The 27,576-nt window shown below is 43.7% G+C and overlaps 2 protein-coding genes across 4 annotated transcripts; one reads left to right on the top strand and one right to left on the bottom strand.

The window, feature by feature from the left end:
• Nucleotides 1-368: 368 nt before the first annotated feature.
• Nucleotides 369-26,283, bottom strand: SLC25A30 (solute carrier family 25 member 30). 3 transcript variants are annotated; one of them, XR_003116550.1, is made up of 11 exons: nucleotides 26,181-26,283; nucleotides 19,268-19,386; nucleotides 16,980-17,127; nucleotides 13,574-13,668; nucleotides 12,030-12,115; nucleotides 9,956-10,051; nucleotides 8,777-8,901; nucleotides 6,654-6,792; nucleotides 4,629-4,709; nucleotides 2,449-3,376; nucleotides 369-2,134 (listed from the first exon to the last, which is right to left on the bottom strand). XR_003116550.1 is itself a non-coding variant. In XM_025364822.1 (10 exons), the coding sequence occupies exons 2-10, from the start codon at nucleotides 19,329-19,331 to the stop codon at nucleotides 3,335-3,337; spliced, it is 876 nt and encodes a 291-aa protein (XP_025220607.1). In that variant the 5' UTR covers nucleotides 19,332-19,386; nucleotides 26,181-26,283; the 3' UTR covers nucleotides 2,412-3,334. The 3 variants fall into 3 exon arrangements, 2 of the variants coding, with proteins under 2 accessions (XP_025220607.1, XP_025220608.1); XM_025364822.1 differs by lacking the exon at nucleotides 369-2,134 and having other exon boundaries at nucleotides 2,412-3,376; XM_025364823.1 differs by lacking the exons at nucleotides 369-2,134; nucleotides 19,268-19,386 and having other exon boundaries at nucleotides 2,412-3,376; nucleotides 26,181-26,261.
• On the top strand, nucleotides 25,441-27,576 carry LOC112611112. Its single transcript, XM_025364824.1, has 2 exons — nucleotides 25,441-26,617; nucleotides 27,454-27,576. Exon 1 carries the CDS (start codon nucleotides 25,872-25,874, stop codon nucleotides 26,457-26,459), a length of 588 nt encoding a protein of 195 aa, XP_025220609.1. The 5' UTR covers nucleotides 25,441-25,871; the 3' UTR covers nucleotides 26,460-26,617; nucleotides 27,454-27,576.

Here is a 27,576-nt window from a genome sequence, read left to right as displayed (position 1 = left end):
TGGTCCACAGTTGACCAAGGATCCCTCCATCTGCCTCTAGCAACACCCAACACTGTATGAAGGGCTGAGGGGATCGGACAGTTCACATCACTGACGTCCTCCAACTGGTATTTTCGAATGCGAAGCCAGTCCTCAAATCAAGTTCACTGGCTTGGACTGAGCTGCCAGGTATTTCATACATGGGAAGGGGGGGTGGTGGGGGAGGAGAACCACACAGGTGCCAGGCAATGAGTAAGATTATCCCAGCAACTTCTCCATGCAGAGAGAAATGTCTGCAGCTGCAACAGTATTTCTACTCCAGCCTTCTAGACTCCACGTAGTTTGCCTTTGTTTGAATGTTTCCATTTATCTGAAATAACCAGAAATCATTTTTATTATTATATATTACTCCAGTTTATTAAATAAATGAAACAAGGCTTATGTCACATATTCCAACAATGTTTAAATAAAGAGCTTGAAATATAAAGGCTTATGAAAACTTCATACTCTATATAATGTGTACTATTTCTAGCACATGAATAAATATAAAGGACAGGAGCCACTTTTTATATTACGAATCCACAACATTAAGTATCAATGATTACACAAATCCATAAGCACACAAATAAAAAAAACCCATTGGTTATAAAAACTAGAATTCCTTTTGGCATATTTAAGAATACCCAAAGGTGGGGAGGGACTTACAGCCAGACCCCTGAAAACAAGGGGACCAAGTCTCCCGATTCCTTAAGTTGTTTCTTGGTTAGAAGCTTCAACAATTGCATTAACTCTTCCAAAAAAACAGAAAAAGTAGGTTAAGATCCTGTTCAATAAGGCACTTAACAAATCTACACTGAAGAAATACTATGCTTTTATCTTAAATCATGCTTAAGTTTCACCATGAGGTTTGAATTTCTTTCCACCTTGGTAGGAACATGTACGTAATCTGAATAAACTGGTAATAATGAATACTGTCTGACATTCACTCTTTACATGGTCTGCAGAATGAATTTGCTTCTACTGTTTTAAAAATCGTATGCACATTTGAAAAAATAAAATTTTTCTACATTAAAAAAAGAGTGGTTCAAGAAAAGCAATCTTTAAACTCAGAGATCTCAACAGTGAAAGCCTCACTATAGAAAGTCTTTATAAAATCAATGGAATGTTTTGGAAAGAAGAAAAAATCCTAAGGTGTAGTTTAGAACCAGGAGCAAGGCCTGAATGAGCTCTGGGGTCCTCTGCTGCCCTCTAGGATTGCCCAGGGAGAGGTGGACTTTCATCTGAGTCTAAGCAATTAACAGGTCACCCTACCCAATCCCTCCCGTCTTTTATCCTCTCTTTTTGATGACTTTGTCTTAGCTCTCACTTTTGGAAATAATATTCAAAGGGACCATTCATTCATAAGGAAAGCAAGGGAAAAATGCCTGGGAGGAAAAATTATCTGATCCGCCACAAAACCCTGCATTCCTTCTATTCTGTCTCAACGAAGAGACTGGCCAAACTGGGAATTTGGCTGCACTACTGTGGAAGGAGAACGCCCTGGAGCCCCAGCTAGCATGTATTTAATGTTGTTCTCAAAGGGGGAACCGAAGGGACCCAAATAAATATGTTCCCTGTCCTGTGGCTGCCTTCTGGAAGTGGAGGTTCTTGGGGTTCTCACAGTCATCTTTTGTTTTGAAAAGAGTAAGATGAAGACAAGAAGGAAGAGGGCTCTTTCTCTGAAGCAGGTTAGAGAAAAGAATAAGAAAATAGAAAAAGAAAAAAAGAAGAGGGAGAATGATTTATTGTGTCTATAGAAGGAAAGAAAAAGGGAAAATATTACATGCCACCTATCAGAAACTAGCTAAATAGATGCACTAAAGAAATCATTGTTAAAATTTCAAGCAGGTATTTTCCATCCAAACTAAACAGGAAGTCCAAGGCAGGCACAGCACAAACTAAAGTAAAAAGTGGAAAGCTGGAGAAATCAACTCTTTGATTCACTACCAACATTTTGCTAAGGAAAATGTACTAAAGCCTGAACTTATACAGTGTTCTTTCTTTAACAAGACCTTAACAAAGGGCTTCATTCACAATTGCCATGAGAAGCCCAGGATAACACGCTCCTCTTCTACATAGACTGTTTAGAGCTGTTCCACAGCATGATGTAAACATACTTACATTTCTTTTTTTTTTTTTTTGAGACGGAGTCTCGCGCTGTGTCACCCAGGCTGGAGTGCAGTGGCGCGATCTCGGCTCACTGCAAGCTCCGCCTCCCAGGTTCACGCCATTCTCCTGCCTCAGCCTCCGAGTAGCTGGGACTACAGGCGCCCGCCACCACGCCCGGCTAGTTTTTTGTATTTTTAGTAGAGACGGGGTTTCACCATGTTAGCCAGGATGGTCTCGATCGCCTGACCTCGTGATCCACCCGCCTCGGCCTCCCAAAGTGCTGGGATTACAGGCTTGAGCCACCGCGCCCGGCCAACATACTTACATTTCAAGTCAAGTAGCAGCAGCTACTATTTGTTCTTCATTTGACCCTCTACATCAATAGATGTTATTATCCCCATTTTACACATTGGGAAATACATATTTTTTTTTTTGCTAAAAATCATAAAGCTAATTACTAACATTACCTAAGACAGAACCTAAGCTGCTTGAAAACACCTCCCACCAATACAGACCTTGCAACCTTCAAAGCCAACGCATAACACCACCATGAATTTAGAGATTATTACTTTGTAACAATTTCTCACAAATGTCAAGTCTTCAAAAGCTTAAAATCACTTATTATAAGTGGAAGATCCTGCCAAAATAGGAAATTATAAAGCAGTGCGATATTCCTAGGATCCATTTCCTGCACCGTTTATACCTGGGGTTGAACAGTCCAGGTCTCCATACATGAAATTTCTTCAGCTGACAAGGAGCAAAAGTTCCCAGAAATTCAGAAACCATAATATCTTCTCGGAGGCTCCATTCCATGGTTCCGATGAGCTTCTCTAGAGCAGTCTGATGTTCTCAGTCATGAGCTGAGATGCATCAGGAGCTACTTTCCCTGAATAAAACAATACAGAGCTCCTGATTTTCTTGCAAGTTTTCTTTAGCAAGAAACATGCATTTCATATATTATCTTTGATGTTGAAGGGTGCTCCAACGGTAAAGACTAGTGTTTGGATGTTAGTTTATGCCATTAAACGTTTGATGAAGAGCATCCAATGCCAACACACAGCAATCTGAACTAACCCAATCTTCATCTGTTGCTCACATCCCAGAATCTGTGATGAGCCAAGCAGTGAGAAGCAGAGTGAAACACAGGAAGCTTTGCTGTTTCAGAAGTTACCATTTTCAGAAAGATGTCTCATGCAGCCTTGACTTGTCACAAATCCAATTTCTTCAACTGCTCGTATGTCACAAAGAACTGTGGTTATGGGTTAAGGATGACACAGAAAATGCCATCTTCACAACTCCAGTGCATAACAACAGACTTACAAATGACACACTTAATAACAAATAGGTACAGGCAGACCCACGCTATGGACACAATTAAATAAAAGGGGTTCCATCCTTAACCACATCAAACTATCTGCCCATAAGCCTTCCAAGATCAGCTTGGAACAGAAAGATCACAGCTGAGATATGTAAATCCCGTGGCATCATCCTCTTCTGAGATGGCATCTACGCTGATTAGCTTTTGTGGCTTTGCTGTGGTGGAAAAACTTTCCAGCACGGTAAGCTTTTGAGAGAGAGAGAAAGACAGTTAGCAAGTCCTGGGAAGCTCTCCTCAAAGGCTTCCACTATGCAGCCTTCCTCGGGAGGCGGGAGCTGATAAAGAGCAACAAGAGGACGGCGAAAGCCAGCATTCCTGCTTCACCATTCTGCCCTTCCGTGTCTAATTAACTGCCTCACGGGCGCGGTGGCTCATGCCTGTAATCCCAGCACTTTGGGAGGCCAAGGGGCGGGTCACTTGAGGTCAGGAGTTTGAGACCAGCCTGGCCAACATGGTGAAACCCCATCTCTACTAAAAATACCAAAATTAGCCAGGCATGGTCGTATGTGCCTGTAATCCCAGCTACTTAGGAGGCTGAGGCAGGAGAATTGCTAGAACCCAGGAGGCGGAGATGGCAGTGACCCGAGATTATGCCACTGCACTCCAGTCTGCGTGACAGAGTAAAGACTCAGTCTCAAAAACAAAAAAAAAGTTACCTGCCTTTCCTTTCCTGCCTCCCACTGTGGCACACAGGAAGCGTGCCGGCCTGCCAAACAATTCCGGAGCTAATTCCTGTTTATCTTCAGGCGCTCTCTAAGATAGGCATTCTAAGACATCGTTGTCAACCACATCCTTCCCAAGGTGGCTAGGGCTATAAAGCCAATCTTTCTCTCTCTCTCTCTCTGAAATCATAAATACCCTCAGCTTCTAGAACAGAGTCTAACTAAACATTTTTAGTAGTATCATTACTTTTGAATAATATCACCGTCAAAGCAAGATTCAGTGTCTAGCACAGAGACTTCACACTTCCTAAAAAAGAAACTAAGTAGTGACTTCCTAGCATCAGAGGAACTCAAAAGAATCAGAACCTACTTCTAAATTGTAATTAATAACATGAGAGTTTATACAAATGGTATTCTTTAGCTATATCATTTTCTAGATCTATTGCAACAGAAAAGGATACAATGATATTCCAAGGACCAAGTCTCAACCAATTTGGCCAAAAGCCTTTATAGAGAGCAAAAAACCCTTCATTCTTCCATGTCTGTTAAAAGAAAAAAAAAAAAAAGTTAACTTCCAACTTTCTAATTATGCCAAATGCATTACTAATTAGTGGCCAGGCCGGGCACAGTGGCTTTCGCCTGTAATCCCAGCACTTTGGGAGGCCGAGGCAGGCGGATCACGAGGTCAGGAGATCGAGACCATCCTGGTTAACACAGTGAAACCCTGTCTCTACTAAAAATACAAAAACAAATTAGCTGGGCATAGTGTCGGGCGCCCGTAGTCCCAGTTACTTGGGAGGCTGAGGCAGGAGAATGGCGTGAACCTGGGAGGTAGAGCTTGCAGTGAGCCGAGATCACGCCACTGCACTCCAGCCTGGGTGAAAAAGCAAGACTCTGTCTCAAAAAAAAAAAAAAAAAATAATAATAATAATAATAATAATTAGTGGCCAGACTGATTTGTTTTTCTTAAAAATAAAATCCTGTTTGGAAGTCTGCCTATGAAATCTTTGCTCTTTAGAGGCTTCTGTGTGGGTGGAAGACTAAGGCTCCACACCCAACAACCCCAAAGGGGACTGAATGAACTCCACACAAAACAGATAAACAGTGTTGAATGAGTAACAAATGAGATTTCATTCCAATTAGGGTCTTTTGCTTCCGTGTCATGTGGGCTCCTGAACAGGTCAGAAATGAAGCAAAAGTGGTAGAGATATCATTCAGAGTACCACTATTTCCCAAGTTGTCGGGTGGATGAATATGGTAAGTGTCTTTGCTTTATTAAGGCAACACCTGAAGGGTAAAATGTGTTGGTGTCATGTCGGAAAACAGGAACCACAAAAGTGGCCCCTGTAGCCATAAAAAAGAAATCACCTTCCTTGCAGCAACATGGATGGAGCTGCAGGCCATTATCCTGAGCAAACTAACGCAGAAAAAGAAAATCAAAAACCACATGTTCTCACTTTTAAGTGGGAGCTAAACAATGGGTACATATGGACATAAAGATAGAAATAACAGACACTGCCTCACGGGGACTCCTAAAGGGGAGACGCTAGAGTTGAAAAATGATCTATCTGGTGTAATGTTCACTATTTGGGTAATGGGTACATTAGAAGCCCAATCTCCACCACTACGCATGTGCCCATGTAACAAACATGGACATGTATCCCCTGAATCTAAAATACACTGAAACTTGAAAATAAATAAATAAATACCACCTAAAAAAAAAAGTGGCTCCTAATCTGACCACTGGCAATCTAGTGGGGGAGACAGTTGAAAACTTTCACCCACTCATAAAAGAGTAGGCCCAATTATTTAAACTGAGAATTAAAGTAAGATTGATGTGTTCCTTTAAGAAGAGATGTCTGGCCGGGCGCGGTGGCTCACGCCTGTAATCCCAGCACTTTGGGAGGCCGAGGTGGGCGGATCATGAGGTCAGGAGATTGAGACCATCCTGGCGAACACGGTGAAACCCCGTCTCTACTAAAACTACAAAAAATTAGCCGGGCATGGTGATGCGTGCCTGTAGTCCCAGCTACTTGGAGGCTGAGGCAGGAGAATGGTGTGAACCCAGGAGGTGGAGCTTGCAGTGAGCCAAGATGGTGCCACTGCACTCCAGCCTGGGCGACAGAGCGAGACTCTGTCTCAAAAAAAAAGAAGAGATGTCTGAATGAAGGATAATGAAGGATATTCATACTAGTTTGACCCAAAAGGAAGAAAGTATATTTTGGAAGGAGACCCAGTTCTTCTATAATCACAGGAAATATTATTATTTTCTCACCTTTCACAGGAGAATGGAGGTATAAAGAAAACAACATTATATTTATAAACGTTAAGCACACTATGGCAAAAATGGTCTCCTATATGTACATCTCAGGGCTTTAAAGCATCATTCATCTTAGTTTTAGTAGCTCTCATAATTCAGTTACTTCTTCTTAGATCAAAAAATATATATAATTCACAACCCTCCAGAGACAGACATTTGCTCTTACCTGTAACAAGCAATCCAGGGTTCCTGTGTAGCCAGAGCATCTGCCATCTCGAAGGACTCTCTGATTCATCATACGTGTCCTCACAACATCAACAGGGTTTGAGGCCAGGGCCCCTGCCAGACCACAGGTGAAGCTTGAGCTACAAAGACACCATTGGAAAAAAAAAGTTAACCACCACTGAGCTACAACCACCATCGAAGGCAGAAAACAGCTTTTGCCCAAACTATGGGGTTTTCTTATTTGTGGTTTTTTTGTTTGTTTTTGAGACAAAGTCATGCTCTGTTGCCCAGGCTGGAGTGCAATGGTGTGACCTTAGCTCACTGCAGCCTCTGCCTCCCAAGTTCAGGCGATTTTCCTGCCTCAGCCTCCCAAGTAGCTGGATTTCAGGCACACTCTACCACACCCAGCTAATTTTTTTCGTATTTTTAGTAGAGATGGGGTTTTGCCATGTTGGCCAGGCTGATCTCGGACTCCTGATCTCAAGTGATCTGCCCACCTTAGTCTCCCAAAGTGCTCAGATTACAGGCATGAGCCACCATGCCCAGCCCCAAAACTATGTTAAACTAACATATATCAACATGAAACATATCAAGAAGGGCCGTATCTAGAGCTTGATAAACTGCTTAAATATTAGCACCGATTATACTAGCTGATAAATCCCAGCCACAGCTAAGAATACTTGACATTCTAGAATGTCAAAGGATCATAAAACAAAGGAAATCCTCCAAGGATGATGTTTTCCATCTATTTACCTGTAAGTGGACATCAGAGTAATTCTAGCCATATCATAATTAAATCGTTTCCTAGACATCAAAGAAAAAGATCTCCCTACTATAATGCCCCTCAAAGGTCTTAGGTTCTGCTATATTTTCAGTCCCACAAGACTACCACGGACCATACTTTATATCAATTAATTCAGAGCAAGGTTTCCCAGCCTCAGCACTAGCTGTATCCCTGGCCTCTCCCCACTAGATGTCAGTAGTATTCTCCCTGGTTGTGACAATTAGAACAGTCTCCACACACTGCCCACCAATGGATTATATATGATTTTATATATGTATGTATGCATGATAATATATATGTATGATATATCCATACAATGTGATAATCTGCAGCTATTAAAAATAAACGAAGACCAGGCCTGCAATGGCTGACACCTGTAATCCCAGCACTTTGGGAGGCTGAGGCGGGTGAGTCACTTAAGTCTAGGAGTTCAAGACCAGCCTGGGTGACATGGCAAAACCACAGCTCTACAAAAAATACAAAAATTAGCCAGGTGTGGTGGCTTGTGCCTGCAGTCCCAGCTACTTGGAAGGCTGAGGCAGGAGGATCACTTGAGCCCAGGAGGTCGAGGCTGCAGTGAGCTGAGATCGCACCACTGTACTCCAGCCCGGGTAACACAGTGACACCCTATCTCAAATAAATAAATAAAGTCTGTAAGTACTGACATGAAGTCTGTAAGCACTCAGAGATATTTGGAATATGTTGTCAAATCATATTTTATTTTAGAGACAGGGTCTTTCTCTGTTGCCCAGGCTAGAGCTCAGTGGCCCAATCAAGGCTCACTGCAGCCTCAACTTCCTGAGCTCAAGCAATCCTCCTGCCTCAGTCTCCCATGTTGCTGGGACCATAGCCATGAACCACCATGCCCAGCTAAGTTTTTAATTTTTTGTAGAAATGGCGCCTCATTTTGTCGCCCAAGTTGGTCTTGAATTCCTAGGCTCAATTGGTCCTCCTGCCTCGGCCTCCCAAAGTCCTGGGATTACAGGCGTGAACTACTATGCCCAGCCTGTTGTTAAATTTTAAAAAGCAAATAAAAGAATGTAAAACATGATCTTACCTGTGTAATAAAGTTCATATAATACACTTTTGTAGACAGTGTTTGCATACACATAGAAAACGCCTGGAAGATACTTATCAAACTGTTAACAATAGCTGCCTACGTACAGGAATAAGGACTTTTACTTGGTCCTGCCTCACTTCTGCACTGCAACTTTTCAAATATGAGAATATAATACTTTTATAATAAACTTGCTTTAGAATTTCTATAAATTTGTGCCAAATTTCCACCCTAAACTCATGCATACCTAAAAGATTAATTTTTTAAAAATCCATACACATACAGGAAGTGGGTATACACAGTGTCTCCCATCAGGCCCGAGAGAATAAGATGCTTCTTGGTGATGTCATAGACTGGCAGCTCCACACCAACAACAATAGCAGCCCTCTGCGCAGTAAGGGACACACCCTGGGTAAAAACATTAACAATAAAAATGATTCTGATTTGCCTCTGTAGAACGAGTCTTGCAAATGTGCAAAGGTTCTAATCCATAAACTATGATCAATTTTTATCTTTTCCTCTGGGGAGGCAGAAATGTAGAGTGACAGAGTGGAAAAGATCACAGGGCAAGAACTCAAAAACTCTGAAGTCTAATTCTGATGCTGGCATTAACTATATGACCTTGGGCCAGACTTTGGCCAGGACAAGTCACCTCTCAGAGCCTCCGGTTTCCTTGTATGAACAGAGAGATCGCACTGGATGATCTTTAGGGGCTATTCTATGAACTGACAAGTCATTAGAATACTAGGAAATAACACTGTACACCGCATGCATGCCTAATAACAGACTTCAGTTACAAGCCATGAAATCGTATGGACCAAAATACCCAATGGAACTGTAACCTAAACTACTTCTCCACAAGAATTAAAAAAAAAACAGCAAACGACCAAACAACGACAAAAAAAGTGCTTATCCTTCACACAACATCTTATTCATAAATTATTCAAAGGGAACTTTAAAAATCCTGACATAGGCCAGGTGCGGTGGCTCACAACTATAATCCCAGCACTTTGGGAGGCCAAGGCAGGCGGATCACCTGAGGTCAGGAGTTTGAGAACAGCCTGACCAACATGGGGAAACCCTGTCTCTACTAAAAATACAAAAATTAGCCGGGTGTGGTGGCGCATGCCTGTAATCCCAGTTACTCAGGAGGCTGAGGCAGGAGAATTGCTTGAACCCAGGAGGTGGAGGTTGCAATGATCCAAGATTGAGCCACTGCACTCCAGTCTGGGCAACAGGGTAAGACTCTGTCTCCAAAAAAAAAAAATGACATATTCCTTATATGCCCATTTTATAGATAGGAAAATAAAGAAAGATATTTGCATGGGCAGAAGATGCCACTCTTCTTCCCTTACTCCATTACGACACTTGGATTAAAATTAAGTGATAGAAATAGAACAAATAGATTCAAAAAAGGAAGAAAGAACTAAATAAATCAGTTGGATCCATCCTTCCGGCTTACCTTCCACAGCCCTCTTGTCCCCTCTTGCTGGTAAATGTTCATGAAGTTGCCTATCATCCCTCCTTGAATGGTGCTGCTTTGCGCTTGCATCCGAATCTAGAGATTATTTTAAAGACCAACATCAGAAAGAAACTACCACAATCCCAGCCCCAACCAATGGATACCTCTGACAGTCAGTCAGTCAGTCAGTCAGTTGCTAAATAACCATTAGCAGAGAAAAAACTGTCATATAAATACTGCTATGATGCTACCTTAAAATGACTAAAAATTTTTTCTTAGGAACTCTGAGATCCCCAAAAAGCATCTAGGAGAGTCCAGAGTCCTACGCACAGCAGTTCATTAAGTGTCAAAAAAGAAATTGATTTTGTGAAAAACGTCTTTCTAGAAGGATAGAAAACAGCATACTTCCCTACTACTATATAGGTGAGAGAAAAGTTAATTACAAAGGTTTAATAAAATTAATGAGTTATTCAGCGTACTTGGCAGCATTAAGCATAGACAAGCATAGTTCTTAAATTAGCTGCTCCAAGCCACTACAGTCTCCAACCAGCTGAACCGAAGGTATGCAGGCGAGCTGGCCAAGCGAGAGCCACATGATACCTGTCACACTCTGTTACACTTTAATTAGTGGAATCCACATGACCAAGATTCCAACATAAACATAATGTTTGATGTAGCTCTTTGCATTTTTAAGAATGAAAACAGATTTTTTTACTAAAAAATGTGTACCTTATTTTTGTTTACAGAGCAAATACATTACCACTAACTTCTAAAGGAACTGTTCTTGCCACACTAACATGACAAAATAAACCAAGATACAGGAACTACCTTCCCAGAAGGCCTAAGATATAATTAAGAAATTAATAAGAGGGTGAATATTTTTCTCTAGCTCTCTTACCCCACTACTGGTAAACTTATGGCAAAGGTACCTTGCATTTCTTCCTTACCCACGCGGTCCCTTTGCTACAATGCATGTATAATAACTGTAGTGTACCCAGAACACTGCAGATGGCTGTAATGCTTGTCAGAATTCCCTATTAGATTGAAGGCTCTCTGAGGGCAGGGTCCTTGTCTTACTCATTTTTGGATTCTAACCATGGCATATACCAACTGGTACAAGGTAGAAGCATAGAATACTAGTTAAATAGTGGGGCAGAAAAAGAAAAGAGGGGAGATAGGAAAGGAATACTCAGTAGGAGTTCAAAAATAAGTCATACTGAATTTTTATTTCATTTAATTAGTTACTTCCTTGCTTTATTCCAAAAAGGAATTAAGAAGTTATAATATCCCTAGTATTTTCAATAAGGTCACCTAATGTGTTATGTAATCTAATTGTAGTAATTAAATTTTTTCATCTGTATTTCCTGAATTAAATTTAACAAAGAAGATGCAGGCGGGGCATGGTGGCTCACGCCTGTAATCCCAGCACTTTGGGAGGCTAAGGCGGGTGGATCACGAGGTCAGGAGATCAAGATCAGCCTGGCCAAGACAGTGAAACCCCATCTCTACTAAAAATACAAAAATTAGCTGGGCACGGTGGCAGGCGCCTGTAATGCCAGCTACTCAGGAGGCTGAGGCAGGAGAATCGTTTGAACCCAGGGGGGCGGAGGTTGCAGTGAGCTGACATCGTGCCACTGCACTCCAGCCTGGGTGACAGAGTGAGACTCCATCTTAAAAAAAAAAGAAAAAGAAAAAAAAAAAAGATGGATTCAAAAATAATCATTAATGAGCAGCCTAGATTTGTGCAAAACTTGCAGTCCATCTATATTTAATGAACCAATAAAACAAAGAAGATTTTCCATGAAAAACGAAAATCAAATGCAGGCCAAGCCTAAATTTTTTTTTCTCCTCAATCACCAAAACCTGTCTCCAAAATGAGTTCTACTTTTGAGTTCATCTGTATCAGTGGGAAACCCACCTTGTGGACATTGAAAAGTTAGAGTCTTCATGGCACTTAAATTATAAACAGATTCACATATACACAGATGCTACATTCACAGATTCCATTACCTGAATGTTGTTCTCAATAAGAAAATGTGGAATGTGCCTATAAGATATAGATAGCACAGCTTACTTTCAAAACATCAGTTGGATTAGCAATGGTTGAAGATATGACTCCAGAGAGAATTCCACATATCACATTTATCAGTAGAGTTTCATCTGTAAACAATGACACGTTATTTGACTCTACATATTTACAGAGTTCTTCCTGTGAGAAACTCAACTTATTTACACATTACTTGTTCACCTTAAGATTTAAAAACGTATGCTTCAGGCTGGGCACCGTGGCTCACATCTGTAATCCCAGCACTTTGGGATACCAAGGTGGGTGGATCACTTGAGGTCAGGAGTTTGAGACCAGCCTGTCCAACATGGTGAAACCCCGTCTCTACTAAAAATACAAAAATTAGCTGGATGTGGTGGCAGCTGCCTGTAATCCCAGCTACTTGGAGGCTGAGGCAGGAGAATCACTTGAACACGGGAGGTGCAGGTTGCAGTGAAGACCACACCACTGTACCCCAGCCTGGGCAACAGACCAAGATGCCATCTCAAAAAAAAAAAAGTATGCTTCATGAATCCAGTAATTTTAAAAGGATTAGAAATTTCACTAATGAAGGAATTTTGCTTTGCAAACTTTCTTGATATCTAAATGTGAGTTTATTTTTTTTCTTTTGAGACAGGGTCTCACTCTGTTATCTAGGCTGGAGTGCAGTGGCACAATTACAGCTCCCTGCAGCCTCGACCTCCTGAACTCAGGTGATCCTCCCACCTCAGCCTCCTCAATAGCTGGGACTACAGGCGTGCACTTCCACACCTCGCTAATATTTTGTATTTTTCGTAGGGATGGTGTTTCACCATGTTGCCCAGGCTGGTCTGGAGCTCCTGGGCTCAAGTGATCCACCGCCTCAGCCTCCCCAAAGCACTGGGATTACAGGCATGAGCCACTGCACCCGGCCCCAATTCACATTTATGTATAAATTCAGACCATCGTAATTCAGATGAGCTATGTCTGTTAGGACAATAATTCCTATGAGATAACATGACGACTTATTTGGCACAGAAAGTTTTTATAGCACATCATATGTATTTAGTTTGAAATATCCTGAAGTATTTCCAAAGCATCTTAGCTCTTGTTCGCCACTCTCACATAATAGTGTCTGGTACTCAACCCATTGTGAAAAGAGATGAAGACAGGCATTTCTATGGATTAAAACAAAGCCATAGAACCAAAAAGCTGCAGAGTATTAGCATTCAGTGTTATTAATATTAAGAAATGTATTCACTGTTTTCCTGAAAACTAGATGACAATTCATATGATTTTAGCAAATTTTAAGTTGGATGGAATGGTCACAACACATCCCCTGGTCTAGGCATTTTGGAGATGGGGACAACTAATTAAAATGGTTGCAGAGATGATTCCTTTTCATTATTTCTCCCCTCAATTGAGCTGATAACCAACTTGCTTTCAGCACAATTAACTAAGACTTTACACCCAGAGTTCTTGTAGTGGTAGGAAAGTCACAAATAAGCTGAAGAAAACCTGCTCCAGAACCACTTGAATAGAAAGACAAACAACCCACCTCCTGTCCACAGCGGGAAAACAGATTCCCTACTCACCTTCTGGGCGTTCAACGAATAGTCGCTTCAAGCTCTGGTAAGTGCCTATCTTGATGGTGCCATAGGATGCCTGGCGTAACATCGCGGGGGCAATCCTGTTAAATCAATGTACAAAGGGACAAAAGCAATCTAAAAATCACTTAACATGGGCTAGGCAACCCACAGGCAGAATGCCATCCATAATCAAACTACGTTCTCTAAAACAATATTTTTTATTTTTTGAGACAGAGTTTTGCTCTGCCACCCATTGCACTCATTGCATTGAGTGTAATGGTATGATCTCAGCGCACTGCAAGCTCTGCCTCCTGGGTTCAAGCGATTCTTCTGCCTCAGCCTCCCGAGTAGCTGGGAATACAGGCACCTGACATCACACCTGGCTAATTTTTGTATTTTTAGTAGAGACAGGGTTTCACCATGTTGGTCAGGCTGGTCTCGAACTCCTGACCTCAGGTGTTGGCCTCCCAAACCTGAGGCTGGCCTCCGCACCCAGCCTCTAAAACGATTTCTTAAAATTCAGAATCCAACAAAAACACAGGTGGGGCCAGGCGCGGTGGCTCACGCCTGTAATCCCAGCACTTTGGGAGGCCAAGGCGGGCGGAACACAAGGCCAGGAGATTGAGACCATCTTGGCTAACACTATGAAACCCCGTCTCTACTAAAAAAACAAAAAATTAGCCAGGCGTGGTGGCAGGCACTTGTAGTCCCAGCTACTTGGGAGGCTGAGGCAGTAGAATGGTGGGAACCCGGGAGACGGAGCTTGCAGTGAGCCGAGATCGCACCACTGCATTCCAGCCTGGGTGACAGAGCAAGACTCCGTCTCAAAAAAAAACCAAAAACAAACAAACAAACAAACAAAAAACACACAGGTGGGTCCAGATAAATCTGTGCAAATTATTAGCTCACTAAGTGAAAGTCTGGCCCCTCATATTTATTCTCAATGAAAATGTAAGTGAACGAGTTCAAGGCAGAATCAGGAAAAACAAGCCTACTTTCCTCCATCCAATATGCCTGTCCTATTATCCTCTCCAAACCACAACCACAGTGTGGCATCGACACTCCCCAGCTCTCTTTCCGCAATTCCCCAATTCCTTCTTGAATTGCAATCAGGGTTTCTGCTGCCCTCACCCTCAAAACTCCCCTCATCAAGGTGACCAACTGACACTTTTGTTGCTAAGTTAAAATGGGGCTTTTCAAGTAGGATCTTGTATAGGCTCTTTGCAGTGTGTGCCACGGTTTACCCTTTGTCCTACTTGTAGCTTTCTCCTCCCTGTTCTGCTGTAGCATTACCCCCTCCCACTTCTTTTCTTTTCTCTACAGCATCCTACCTGTGTCTGCTCGGGTTCCCCAGAATTCTATCCTATGCTTCTTCTCTCCTTACTGTACATGCGCCCTGTGTGAGCTCATCTACTCCCAAGGTTTCAACTACCATCTAAAGACTGGCCGGGCTTGGTGGCTCATGCCTGTAATCCCAGCATTTTGGGAAGCCAAGGCAGGCAGTTCACTTCAGCTCAGGAGTTTGAGACCAGCCTGGGCAACATGGCAAAATCCCATCTCTATAAAAAATATAAAAGTAGCGCCAGACGCGGTAGCTCACACCTGTAATCCCAGCATTTTGGGAGGCCGAGATGGCGGATTACTTGAGGTCAGGAGTTTAAGACCAGCCTAGCCAACATGGTAAAACCCCATCTCTACTAAAAATACAAAAAATTGGCCGGTTGTTGTAGCTGGTGCCTGTAATCCCAGCTACTCGCCAGGCTGAGGCAGGAGAATTGCTTGAACCTGGGAGGCAGAGGTTGCAGTGAGCCTGGGCAACCAAGTGAAACTCCGTCTAAAAAAAAAATTGTGTGTAGGGTGTGTGTGTGTGTGTGTGTGTGTGTGTGTGCGTGCACGCGCGCGCACAGCTAGGTGCAGTAGCTTGTCGTGCCTATAGTTCCAGCTACGTAGGGGGCTGCAATGAGAGGATCACTTGAACCTGGGAGGTAGAGGCTGCTGTAAGCCATTTTGTGCCACTGCACTCCAGCCCGGGGCAACAAAGCAAGATCCTGTCTCAAAATAAATAAATGAAAAATAAAATAAAAGACTGATGACTCCAAATCCATGCTTCCAACACAGATCCAAAGACATATTTCCAATCTTCCTAGAGTCTCAATTTAGATGTCCTGTGTATACCTTCAGATAGGGTGCCACACTGAACTACTTCTCTTCCTTCTCCAAACAATCATCTTTCCTCTTGTGTTTCCTAGACCAGGGCATGGAACCTCCAGCTACACACTGGCAAAAACCACCAATTGAGACATTAGCCTCGGCTCCTCCTTCTCTTCTACCCACTTCATGTATGGAAACCTCATATTAGGTCACGTAGTGCTATTAATCCTACACCCTAAATAGTTTTCTAGCCTGTTTTCTTTCTCCTCATCCCCAAAACCAATTCAGATCTTCATCTAGTCTTCCTACGTGACAGCCCTGCTTCTAGTGCTGTCTCTTAATTCTTTCTCTCCATGGCAGGTAGGTGATGTTTACAATGTAAGCTGATCAGGTCCATCCTCCTTCTTAAACCCTTTCGGTGGCTTCTGTCTGCCATAGATATAGCAAACTGAAATACTGACAGGTACCAAGAAAGCAGATGCCGAGAGTGAATGATCCAGGCTGGGTCGAACTGCACACGCATATACTACATGGTTGACAGAGGTTTTGTAAACCAGAGACAGTATCCTTCACCCCAGCTACCACTGTCACAACTGAACAAATGTGGGCCTAATGTTGATTTCTCTCGAGAAGATGGAGTCCCAGATTTTTACGTGCAATTTCTCATTTTTTAAATATTGGCTCAGTTAAAAAACAAAAACCTTTGGGGATTGGTGGATCCATGGCAGGGCTATGGGTCACCAGTTTGTGGTGTGGTATACTGGAGAAAACCAAGAGGCTTAGCATGGCATGAGACTGTCCATGTTCTGTTCCTGTAGGTATTCTGATATAGGTCTCACTCACTTTCCTATCCAGTGCCTACAGAATACTGTTCATTAAATACTGAAAGACTGGAAAGTAGTTCATGGCAACTCTTATCAACATCATATAATTTTCATTATGGCAAAAACCTCCTTAATTCAGAATATCTAAGGAAAAGTGCTATTTTCAAAGAGTTTAAAAACTGAACAGAATGTTTTTAAGCAAACAGAATTTTTTATTGTTGTCTGTCTGTACTTGAATATAGTAAAAGTTTCACCAAAACATTTGTCACATAATATATATACTTAGAAATCAGAGTTGAAATTAAAAGTGAAAAATCTATCATGCTCTTTTCAAACATACCTCAAACTGCTTACTTGTGATCTGTGCAGTCTTGGTCTGAAGTCTACCCATGTGAAACAGTGAACAGGGACACAGAAATGCATGAAGGCCTACTCACCCCGAGTAGAGTGCTTTCAGTCCTTCTTCTCTGCCTATCCTCACTAATGCGTGCAACATTCCTCGATATCTAATTTCTTTAAATTTTGCATCATTCGTCTGGCCTTGAATCTGGAGCCGTGTCTTGGTTAAATCAATTGGAAATGTACCTTAAAATTTAAAAAGAAATTCACTTAATAAAAAGAAATTCCACTAAATAAAGGATATGTCGTGATATATTACTGAGGATATATATCAGACTATAATGTGAACTAAGAAAGTGATTAAGAAATGGCACTTTGCAATCTTGTTTATATTTTTAAAAATTGAGGAATCAAAAGATTAATAAAACCCAAAAAATGCATAGATATATTTTCCTTTATCTTTTTATTTATACCTCATCTTATTCTACATAGGATTTGGGTAGGCGGCATTGTTGTAGAAAGCAGATACACAGTATGATTTACCTAAACAGGAAATCCATTGAAAAACATAAGTTGCTATTCTGTATATAATTGAAGGTTAAAGTTAGGTTGAATGTGAACAAAGAGGTAAAAAATTTCATTTTCTAAAGGGGTTTTTCCACTTGGGAGAGTGTTTTATAGTCTAAAATTAATCTGGGCCAGGCGCAGTGGCTCATGCCTGTAATCCCAGCACTTTGGGAGGCCGAGGTGGGCGGATCACCTGAGGTCAGGAGTTCGAGACCAACCTGGCCAACATGGTGAAACCCAGTCTCTACTAAAAATACAAAAATTAGCTGGGTATGGTGGCAGGCACTTGTAAGCCCAGCTACTCAGGAGGCTGAGGCAGGAGAATCGCTTAAACCTAGGAGGCAGAGGTTGCAGTGAGCCAAGATCATGCCACTGTACTCCAGACTGGGTGAGAGAGAGAGACTCTGTCTCTAAAATAAAATAAAATAAATCTGATAATGCAAATAAATATGTTAAATACTTTACCTAACAAATAGTCCACCCAAATATATAAAACCCATCCTCAGACAGTAACCTTGATTCACGGTGTCAACGAGAAAGCCCACCAGCCCAGAGAGCCTAAGCTGGTGAGTGGGTGGTTACCACGGCTCATCCAGCTTACCCCTTGGCCTCAATTCCCCCCAGCCCCACAGGGGTAGTATTCTGTGCTTGGACAGCAGTGACTGAGCCCTGGAAGCAATGATGTGTCCAACCCAGCACAGGACATTCAACAGTTGCTCAATCAGTGTTTGTTGAATGAATGATTCCAGAGAATAAACAAACAGGGTCTGATGTGGAACCCAACCGATGAGGAAGTCACAAATGGGAACTAGATAATGTGCATCATCAGAAAGTGACTAGATAACTACAGTCCATCTTATCTGGCTCAGGGAACACCCTTGAGCTTCTCAAACCTCTTTATATTCCAAACAGGTTAACAATGGCAAAGCTGGGGAAAGGACAAGGAAAACAGACAGACACAATCCAAAAATGATTCATAAAACTTGTGTTTGGGGCTGAGCACGGTGGCTCATGCCTGTAATCCCAGCACTTTGGGAGGCCGAGGCAGGTGGATCTCTTGAGCTTGGGAGTCAAGACCAGCCTGGGCAACATGGCAAAACTCCATCTCTAATAAAAATACAAGAATTAGCCGGGCGTGGTGGTGCACATCTGTAGTCTCCCCTACTCAGGAGACTCAGGTGGGAGGACCGCTTGAACACGGGAGGCAGAGGCTGGAGTGAGCCGAGATCGGATGACTGCACTCCAGCCTCAGCAACAGCACCAGACCCTGTTTCGAAACAAAAAATTTTAAAAAATTTGTGTTTGGTCAACAGGATCAACTTTCTCTCCACTAAACTTTGAACCCTAAACTGCTAATAGCAGTCAAAATGACTATTTTGCCTTAAAAAGCATTACCAAAAGAAAACTTTTTTTTTTTGAGACTGGGTTTCATTCTGTCACCGAGGCTGGAGTGTAGTGGTGCACACGTGGCTCACCGCAGCCTCAACCTCCTGAACTTAAGCAATCCTCCGACCTCTGCCTCCCGAATAGCAGGGACCACAGGCCTGAGCCACCACATCTGTCTAATTTTTGTTTTTAATAGAGATGGGGTTTCACTCTGTTACCCAGGCTGGTCTAGAACTCCTGGACTCAAGGGATTCCCCTGCCTCAGCCTCCTAAAGTGCTGAGATTATACGCGTGAGCCACCACACCCAGCTAAAAGACATTTTGAATTCTGAGACAAACATTTCACCATCTCACATTCTACACTTGAACTACATTCACATCACACACCGTCACGCACAGCAGGCTATGTGACCCACCACCCTCAGGTCCTTACCGCACTCAGCTGTGATGGAGGCCAGTCCCCCGTACACAAACGGCTTCCAGTTGAGGGCTGACATTCTCACACTGTCTCTTCTTTGATTTACAGAAACATCGCCTCCAACGCAGTTTTTCCTGGACACAACAGTAAGATATTATAAAGCTGTAACTTCTCACACAGGCAGTGTCTTCTCCAAACTCTTCCCCTAGGTTTTATTTGGAGAGTGCTATCACCACAACCCCCCTGTAGCCATTCCCAAGGGGAGCCTCCCCTTAATAAAGCAAAGCACCCCTATTTCCTAAACCTCAAGTCAGCAATTTCCAATCTTGCTTTATCAGTTGTCTTAATTTTTACTGTGACCTCAAGAAGTAATCAGCTACTTTGGTAACTTGGTATGCGTGCTATGTATTCAGTGTAGTGCAGTGGAAGCTGTTTTCTGAAAGTCTATTTTATCTTAAATCTATTCTTCATACAATAAGTATTTGCAGCGGGCATGATGGCTCACACCTGCAATCCCAGCATTTTGGGAGGCCAAGGTAGGAGAACTGTTTCAGCCCAGGAGGTCAAGACCAGCCTGGGCAACACAGTGAGAGCCTGCGTAAAAAAAAAAAAAAAAAAAAAAGTATTTGCTATTCATTCACCGCTATCTTAGTGAGTCCTTATTGGGGGGACATCACATCCCTCGGGTGCACTGCAGCAGAAAAATGTTGCAAACTTGTGTCATAAGGTAAAATGTCAATTACTTAAAATTACAAGCTACCTCTTTTATTTATTTATTTTTTTAAGACAGAGTCTCACCCTGTCACGAAGACTAGAGTGTAGTGGCACAAACATGGCTCACCGCAGCCTCAACCTCCCGGGCTCACGTGATCCTCCCACCTCAGCTTCCCAAGTAGCTGGGACCACAGGCACACACCACCATGCCCGCCTAATTCTTTTATTTTTTGTAGACTGGTCTTGAACTCCTGGACTCAAGTAATTTTGCAGCCCTGGCCTCCCAAAGTGCTGGGAATAGAGGTGAGAGCCACCACGCCCAGCCACCACAGGCTACTTGTAATCTATATTCTATAAATATCGGCTCACTTCTCTTAGCCTTATTACGTTACCAGCTGTGAGGCAGCCTGGCATGAGGAAGGAGGTTGACTCTGTGGTCAGAGCCACCCCACACCCTTCCCCGAGAAGTTCCTGCTCACCTGAGTCTCGGTTTTTTCTTCACCAACACCATCACCACAGCAGACAACACAACCAATTAGGGGTACAGCCATACTTTTATTCACTAAGTTAAATAAATGTCAGGCTGTAGGCCTATTGTGTGGATTAAGCCGTATATATTTTAAAGACACTCACAAATGTTGCCCTCCATCTTCCTTTTCCGTAATAAGACCTTGCTCCCTGTGATGTGTACTCTCGTGCCACAGCGCAGGTCCTTCACATTCATGTCACGTTCTACAGTTGTATGTAATTAGAGCCGGTAAATGTGGCCTCATGCCCATTAACAGGAGACTCATACAACTAATACACTTTTGCATATATACTATCAACTATAGCTACTGTTGGTTTAAAACAAAATTTCTAACTTTTCAGTCATTATTGGCAGGCAATATGCCCAACATGTTTACTTTGCCTGTGTTTAGGAACTTCCCAAGTCTCCTTTTCCCAAGAGAGGGCTACTACGAGTCACCACTGCCCAGAATATCAGTTTCCAACACTAGGACCCCCCCATAGAGCACCTTGAATAAACCTATTAATCATTATTCCTTGTTGATGGATACTAACCAAATTCATAGCAGTTACAAATGAGTAAAATAGAAGGTTCTGTAAGAATGAAACATGAAAACCACTATGTTTTTAGGTACTTCAGTACCAAAGAGCAAGCCCTTTCCCAAAAGACTCTATCAGCTCCCTATTATCCTTGAAAATATTGAATAACTGCACTTAAGTAATTCCTAGCCTTATTAAATTGGTAACTCATATAATAATTAAGACTGTAAGTTAGAGATTGTAAGAACCTATTAATAATAAATCCAATAATTCACTTACCATCCAGTACTAACTTCCTCAACTCATTCTTAGACTTAGCTGATTGCCGATTAAAAAGCAAAACGAAGGCAGGTGTAGTGGCACACATCCGTAGTCCCTGAAATCTGTAGTCTTGAGCGTAGGAGTTCAAGACTAGCCTGGGCAACAGAGTCAGACTCCATCTTTTTTTTTTTTTTTTTTTTTTGAGACAAAGTCTCACTCTTGTCCCCCAGGCTGGAATGCAATGGCACAATCTCAGCTCACTGCAACCTCCACCAGGTTCGAGTGATTCCCCTGCCTCAGTCACCCAAGTAGCTGGGATCACAGGCATGTGCCACCACACCCAGCTAATTCTGTATTTTAATAGAGACGGGATTTTGCCATGTTGGCCAGACTGGTCTCGAACTCCTGACCTCAGGTAATCCACCTGCCTTGGCCTCCCAAAGTGCTAGGATTATAGGCGTGAGCCACTGTGCCTGGCCAGCTAGTTAAGTTTTAATGAGATCTGGCTACTTTTTCCTCTGTCGGTTTTGATATTAAGTTTTCAGCTGGTTAGGTTAAAATCCAGAAGCTCTCGGTTAATACTAACATGCAAATACTCAACTAGAGCTAAAAAATGTGATGGAATTGCTTCTTCATAGTTTTGAAACAAATGGGATGAATCACGTGCCCATTCATTCAGAAGTACCACCAATAAAACTTTTCTACAAATTATTGTCCACTCCCGGATCAGCATCCTATAAGCAAGTACTTCCATTCAATTACAATTTTTTAAAGTTAGCTAGTCAGGAGGCAAAAGAACTTTTTGGCCTTTCTCTTTTCCTTTCCAAAGCTAGGACTAGATCTCTAAGCAGTTAATATTACTGGAACTTATCAAGTCAATGTTTGCCGAGCAAAAGAATCATTTGGCTTAAATATGAACCAGAGAGCCGCAGTAGATGGGCAAACATCCAAATAAGGAAAAGGGGCGGGCACGGTGGCTGATGTCAGTAATCCCAGCACTTTGGGAGGCCGAGGTGGGCGATCACCTGAGGTCAGGAGTTCGAGACCACCTGGCCAACATGGCAAACCCAGTCTCTGCTAAAAATACAAAACTCAGGCAGGTGTGGTGGCAGGTGCCAGTAATTCTAGCTACTCAGGATGGCTGAGGCAGAAGAATCACTTGAAACTGGGAGGCGGAAGTTGCAGTGAGCCAAGATCTCAACACTGCATTCCAGCCTGGGCAACAAAAGCGAAACTTTGTCTCAAAACACACACACACACACACACACACACACGAAAATGGCTAGTTAGGACTGGAATAAGTAGATGTCCACCAAGTTGTACTGGCCACAGCAAGCTGTGACAGGGCTATAGTTATCTTAGGTTGAAACCTCTGTTCAGTAAACTAACCCATTTCTTTGTTTTGGAGCTCTTTCTGAAGGGGAGTCTCCTGAAACACTTCCTTAAATTCCAAACACAGTTGTTTGGAAAAATCCCAAGTGGATCTACAGAAGTCCCAAGGCTGCCAAGCCAAGACAGTCAGAGAGATTCATGTGTCCTTAGCAGTCAATAGTGTCTGGGCAGCAACTCGGGGAAGGAATTAAAACTTTGCAGACATTCCAGTGTCGGGCAGTGGCTGTACACTGATTTTACACTCCTCTTACAGCCATGTTCTCTAAGCCACGCTAAAACCCAGTAATTCGTTCCTTCTCCTTGCTGCATTATGAACACACTACTAACACTAGCAGTCATCCCTGAATACCTGCTGTCAGGCATTGCTATACATTTTCCTCACAATCCTATGAAAGAGGTATCATCATCCACATCTCACAACTGAGCAAACAGCCTCAGAGAAGAAAAGTAACTTTCCCTAGTCAAAGCTACCAAATATTCAAACTAAGGTCTCTCTGAAGGATCACATGACCACTCCTCTAGGGACCACTTTGCAGCCAAACACTATCTTCCAAAGGCTGCTAAAAAAATATTGGTGGGTGCAGGGCAGGGAATTCTATACATGCAGAATAAATATAGAATTTTCCAGCAGAGGAAACAAAAAATTTTATTTTTAAAAATGTTAGCTGTTGGCTGGGCATGGTGGCTCACACCTGTAATCCCAACACTTTGGGAGGTGGAGGTGGGTGGATCACTTGAGGTCAGGAGTTCAAGACCAGCCTGGCCAACATGATGAAATCCCGTCTCTACTAAAAATATAAAAATTAGCTGGGCGAGGTGGAGATGCCTGTAATCCCAGCTACTCAGGAGGCTGAGGCAGAAGAATCGCTTTGAATCCAGGAGGCGGAGGTTGCAGTGAGCGAAGATGGCACCACTGCACTCCAGCCTAGATGACAGAGTGAGACTCTATCCCCCCGCCACAAAAAAAAAAAAAAAAAAAAAAAGAAAAGAAAAACTTGTTAGTTGTTAGTGAGTGGCTGAATAATTCATTTTTTTTTTTCTTTTTTTTTTTGAGATGCAGTCTCGCTCTGTCACCCAGGATGGAGTACAGTGGCACTATCTCCGCTCACTGCAACCTCCATCTCCCAGGTTCAAGCAATTCAGCCCCCTGAGTAGCTGGGATTATAGGCATGCGCCACCATGTCCAGCTAATTTTTGTATTTTTGGTAGAGATGGGGTTTCACCATGTTGGTTAGGCTGGTCTCAAACTCCTGACCTTGTGATCTGCCTGCCTCCGCCTCCCAAAGTGCTGGGATTAGGCATGAGCCACGGCACCTGGCCCCAATTTTTTTTTTTAACTTAAAAACAAACATGCCGGGTGCAGTGGCTCACACCTGTAATCCTAGCACTTTGGGAGGCCAAGGCAGGTGGATCACCTGAGGTCAGGAGTTCAAGACCAGCCTGGACAACACCGTGAAACCCCATCTCTATTAAAAATACAAAAATTAGCCAGGCATAGTGGTGGGCGCCTGTAATTCTAGTTACTCGGGAGGCTGAGGCAGGAGAACTGCTTGAACCTAGGAAGCGGAGGTTGCAGTAAGCCGAGACCGCGCCACTGCATTCTGGCCTGGGCAACAAAAGCGAAACTCCATCTCAAATAAATAAATAAATATATAAATAAATTAAAAAAAAAGTGAAAAATACAAATTAAAAAAAAAAAAAACAAAGTTGTTAGCTGGGCTAGTCACACATATCTGTAATCCCAGCTACTTGGGAGGCTGAGGCTGGAGAATATCTTGAGGCCAGGGGTCCAAGACCAGCCTAGGCAACAGAATGAGATGACCATCTCTACTAAAAAAATCCAAAAAATTATCCAGGCATGGTGGTAGGCGACTCTAGTCCCAGCTACTCCGCAGGCTGAGGTGGAAGGGGCACATACGCCCAGGACTTCAAGGCTGCAGTGAGCTATGATCATGACACTGCACTCTGGCAGCCTGGGTGCCAGAGCAAGACCCTGTCAAGAAAGGTTAAAAACAAGTTTTCTGAATGAAAATGTCTATACAAATTAAGAATTTCAAAGGATTCTCCCTACACTTAGGATATATGCTAAGTTACACATCCTGTCTACATTTTCTCTTATATGGTTGCTTAGTGTTTATTTTCACCCACCTGACCTCATGTGCACAGCTGTAAAGGGAGGTAATTAAATATAATACTAGCTGCTGGTACTTCTGAACGCTTTCCAAGTTTCTAATATTTATTTATTTAGAGGCGGAGTTTTGCTCTTATTGCCCAGGCTGGAGTGCAATAGCATGATCTCGGCTCACTGCAACCTCCACCTTCTGGGTTCAAGCGATTCTCCTGTCTCAGCCTCCCGAGTAGCTAGAATTACAGGAATCCGTCACCACGCCCGGCTATTTTTGTATTTTTAGTAGAGACAGGGTTTCTCCATGTTGGCCAGGCTGGTATCGAACTCCTGACCTCAGGTGATCTGCCCGCCTCGGCCTCCCAAAGTGCTGGGATTACAGGCGTGAGCCACTGCTCCCAGCCGTTTCTCTTATTTAATTCCTGATAAGTTCTTTCAGTTTTACTTGCTGTTTCCTTTTCAGTCTGAACTCTTAAACTGCAATCGCACAGCCTTTAAGGCTTCTGTGCTCTCATACATTTTTGTTCCTTGCTGGACCGACTGCCCTTTCAATAATGCCCTTTCATGAACTTTTCCTATTTCCTGTTCTTTTTAAAGGTGCAGAAGGAAAACTAAGGTCATCACAGACTTCCAAAAAGCGGGGTTTAAAAGAAATCTTCTAAGTTACCATCTCGTTTCACGTTAATTAACTGAGTCCGCGGTCACAAAGCTTCGCAACGGCAAAGCCAAAAGCAAAATTCATGCCTTTCAACTTTCTCACTACCCAAGTAGGACGGCAAGCCGAATCCGCAGGGCAGTGCCAACACTGTTTTTGCTACTCTTGCGCAGAACAAAAATGCTAATCACTGCAACTGCTTTACATGAAATTGCACCTAGAAAGACTTTAAAACCCAGAGGTACATTAACTCTCCAGGCAATTTCCTCCCAGCCTAGCATGTGCCACGAGCGATTCCGAATGTGGTGTGCCCTCTCCCAGAATGCGAAGCTCGCGGGCGCTCAGGCTGCCGTTTGAATGAACCCACGAGTGGGAGGGACGTACAGGCAGGGTTGCAAGCCCGGGGCACGCGTGCAGACGCAGAGATGCCACGACGGGATTCGCACTCGGATCTCAATGACCCTGGAACAGGAATCACCCCACGCCAACAGCGATCCACCAGCCCGACCCAAGGAGGGAGCAGCCCGAGAAGCGGAGCCCTGTCCCAGTCCCCCGAACCTCGCGCCCCGCCGAGCCCCGCCCGGCCTGCGAACTGGAGAGAAAAGGCAGCCCAGAGCACGCCCGATTGCAAAGGAGGCTCCCAGGAAACCGCAGCCCAACCCTACCCCAGGCCCGGGTTCCGGGAGCCGCAGAGAAAGAGGGGCCGGCGGGAGGAGGCGTGGGCCAGGACTTACCTAGAGGCGGCGGCCCCACACCTCCTGCAACCCGGACTCAGTTGCTACAAGAACCGGAGGCCGCTCCAGGAAAGGAGAAAATGCCGCGCCGGCCCAGGAGCCTGCGCGCAGCCCCGCCCCGCCCCGCCCGCGCAAACACGCCGACCTCCTCAGTTCCCATTGGTTTCTGCCAGCACTAGCCACGCCCATGGCACGCCCCTGACCTCCCCCACGATAGAGACTCGGAGGGGCGGGGCCAGCACCAAGTCCCTTTCGGGATCTTCCAGTGCGGCTGCCTGAGGAGGAAGCTGCCCGGGACTCGGTGGCGCCTGATGTGGCCTCTGATATCGACTGGGAGGTGGAAGAGAAATTTGGGGAACGCATCGAGAACCCTGGAAACGCAACCTTCTCAGGGGGCGGTTCTCTGTGCCCGCGTGAACCTTCACAGTTGGATGGAAGTAAATTTGCCCTTATTTTTTTATACCCCAGCTTTTAGCTTGAAAATGTGCAGATTAGCGTAGCCGGACGTGGTGGCGGGCGCCTGTAATCCCAGCTACTCAGGAGGCTGAAACAGGAGAATCGCTGGAACCCGCGAGGCGGAGGTTGCAGTGAGCCAAGATCGCGCCACTGCACTCCAGCCTGGGCACATGTTTTGTTTTGTTTTGTTTTGTTTTGAGACGGAGCCTCGCTCTTGTTGCCCAGGCTGGAGTGCAGTGGCGCCAACTCGGCTCACCGCAACCTCGGCCCCCCAGGTTCAAGTGATTCTCCTGCCTCAGCCTTCCGAGTAGCTGAAGGCGGGTGCCGCTGAAGGCGGGTGCCGTGGCTCACGCTTGTAATCCCAGCACTTTGGGAGGTCAAGGCGGGCAGATCACCTGAGGTCGGGAGTTCAAGACTAGCCTGACCAATATGGAGAAACCCCATCTCTACTAAAAATACAAAAATTAGCCGGATGTGGTGATGGCACCTGTAATCTCCGCTACTCGGGAGGCTGAGGCAAGAGAATCACTTGAACCTGGGAGGTGGAGGTTGTGGTGAGCCGAGATCACACCACTGCACTCCAGCCTGGGCGACAGAGCGAGACTCCATCTCAAAAAAAAAAAAGAAAAGAAAAAAGAGTAAATGTATATGTATAAAACTTGCATCTATTGATGCAAAGTGCTACTCCAGGAATCTTTACATTCCTTGGTTCATTCAAGCCAAAGAAATGTTATTTCCATTTTACAGATGATGAAACAGAGTTTTCATGAGATAACTGACCCAGGGCCATCTCTCTCATTTCCTTCTGTGTCTCCAGCTCAGGCCCCAGGCGGAGCTTAAACAATCCCTTTTCCGTCCTCCAAACTGGACTCCAGGTGAGTACCTGGATTTTTGCCACGCACTGTTTTGAAATCAATAAAATATGGACCCGTTTGAAGTA

This window comes from Theropithecus gelada, chromosome 17 (assembly GCF_003255815.1).
Source record: "Theropithecus gelada isolate Dixy chromosome 17, Tgel_1.0, whole genome shotgun sequence".
Lineage (NCBI taxonomy): Eukaryota > Metazoa > Chordata > Mammalia > Primates > Cercopithecidae > Theropithecus > Theropithecus gelada.
This window is presented reverse-complemented; position numbering and strand designations above follow the sequence as displayed.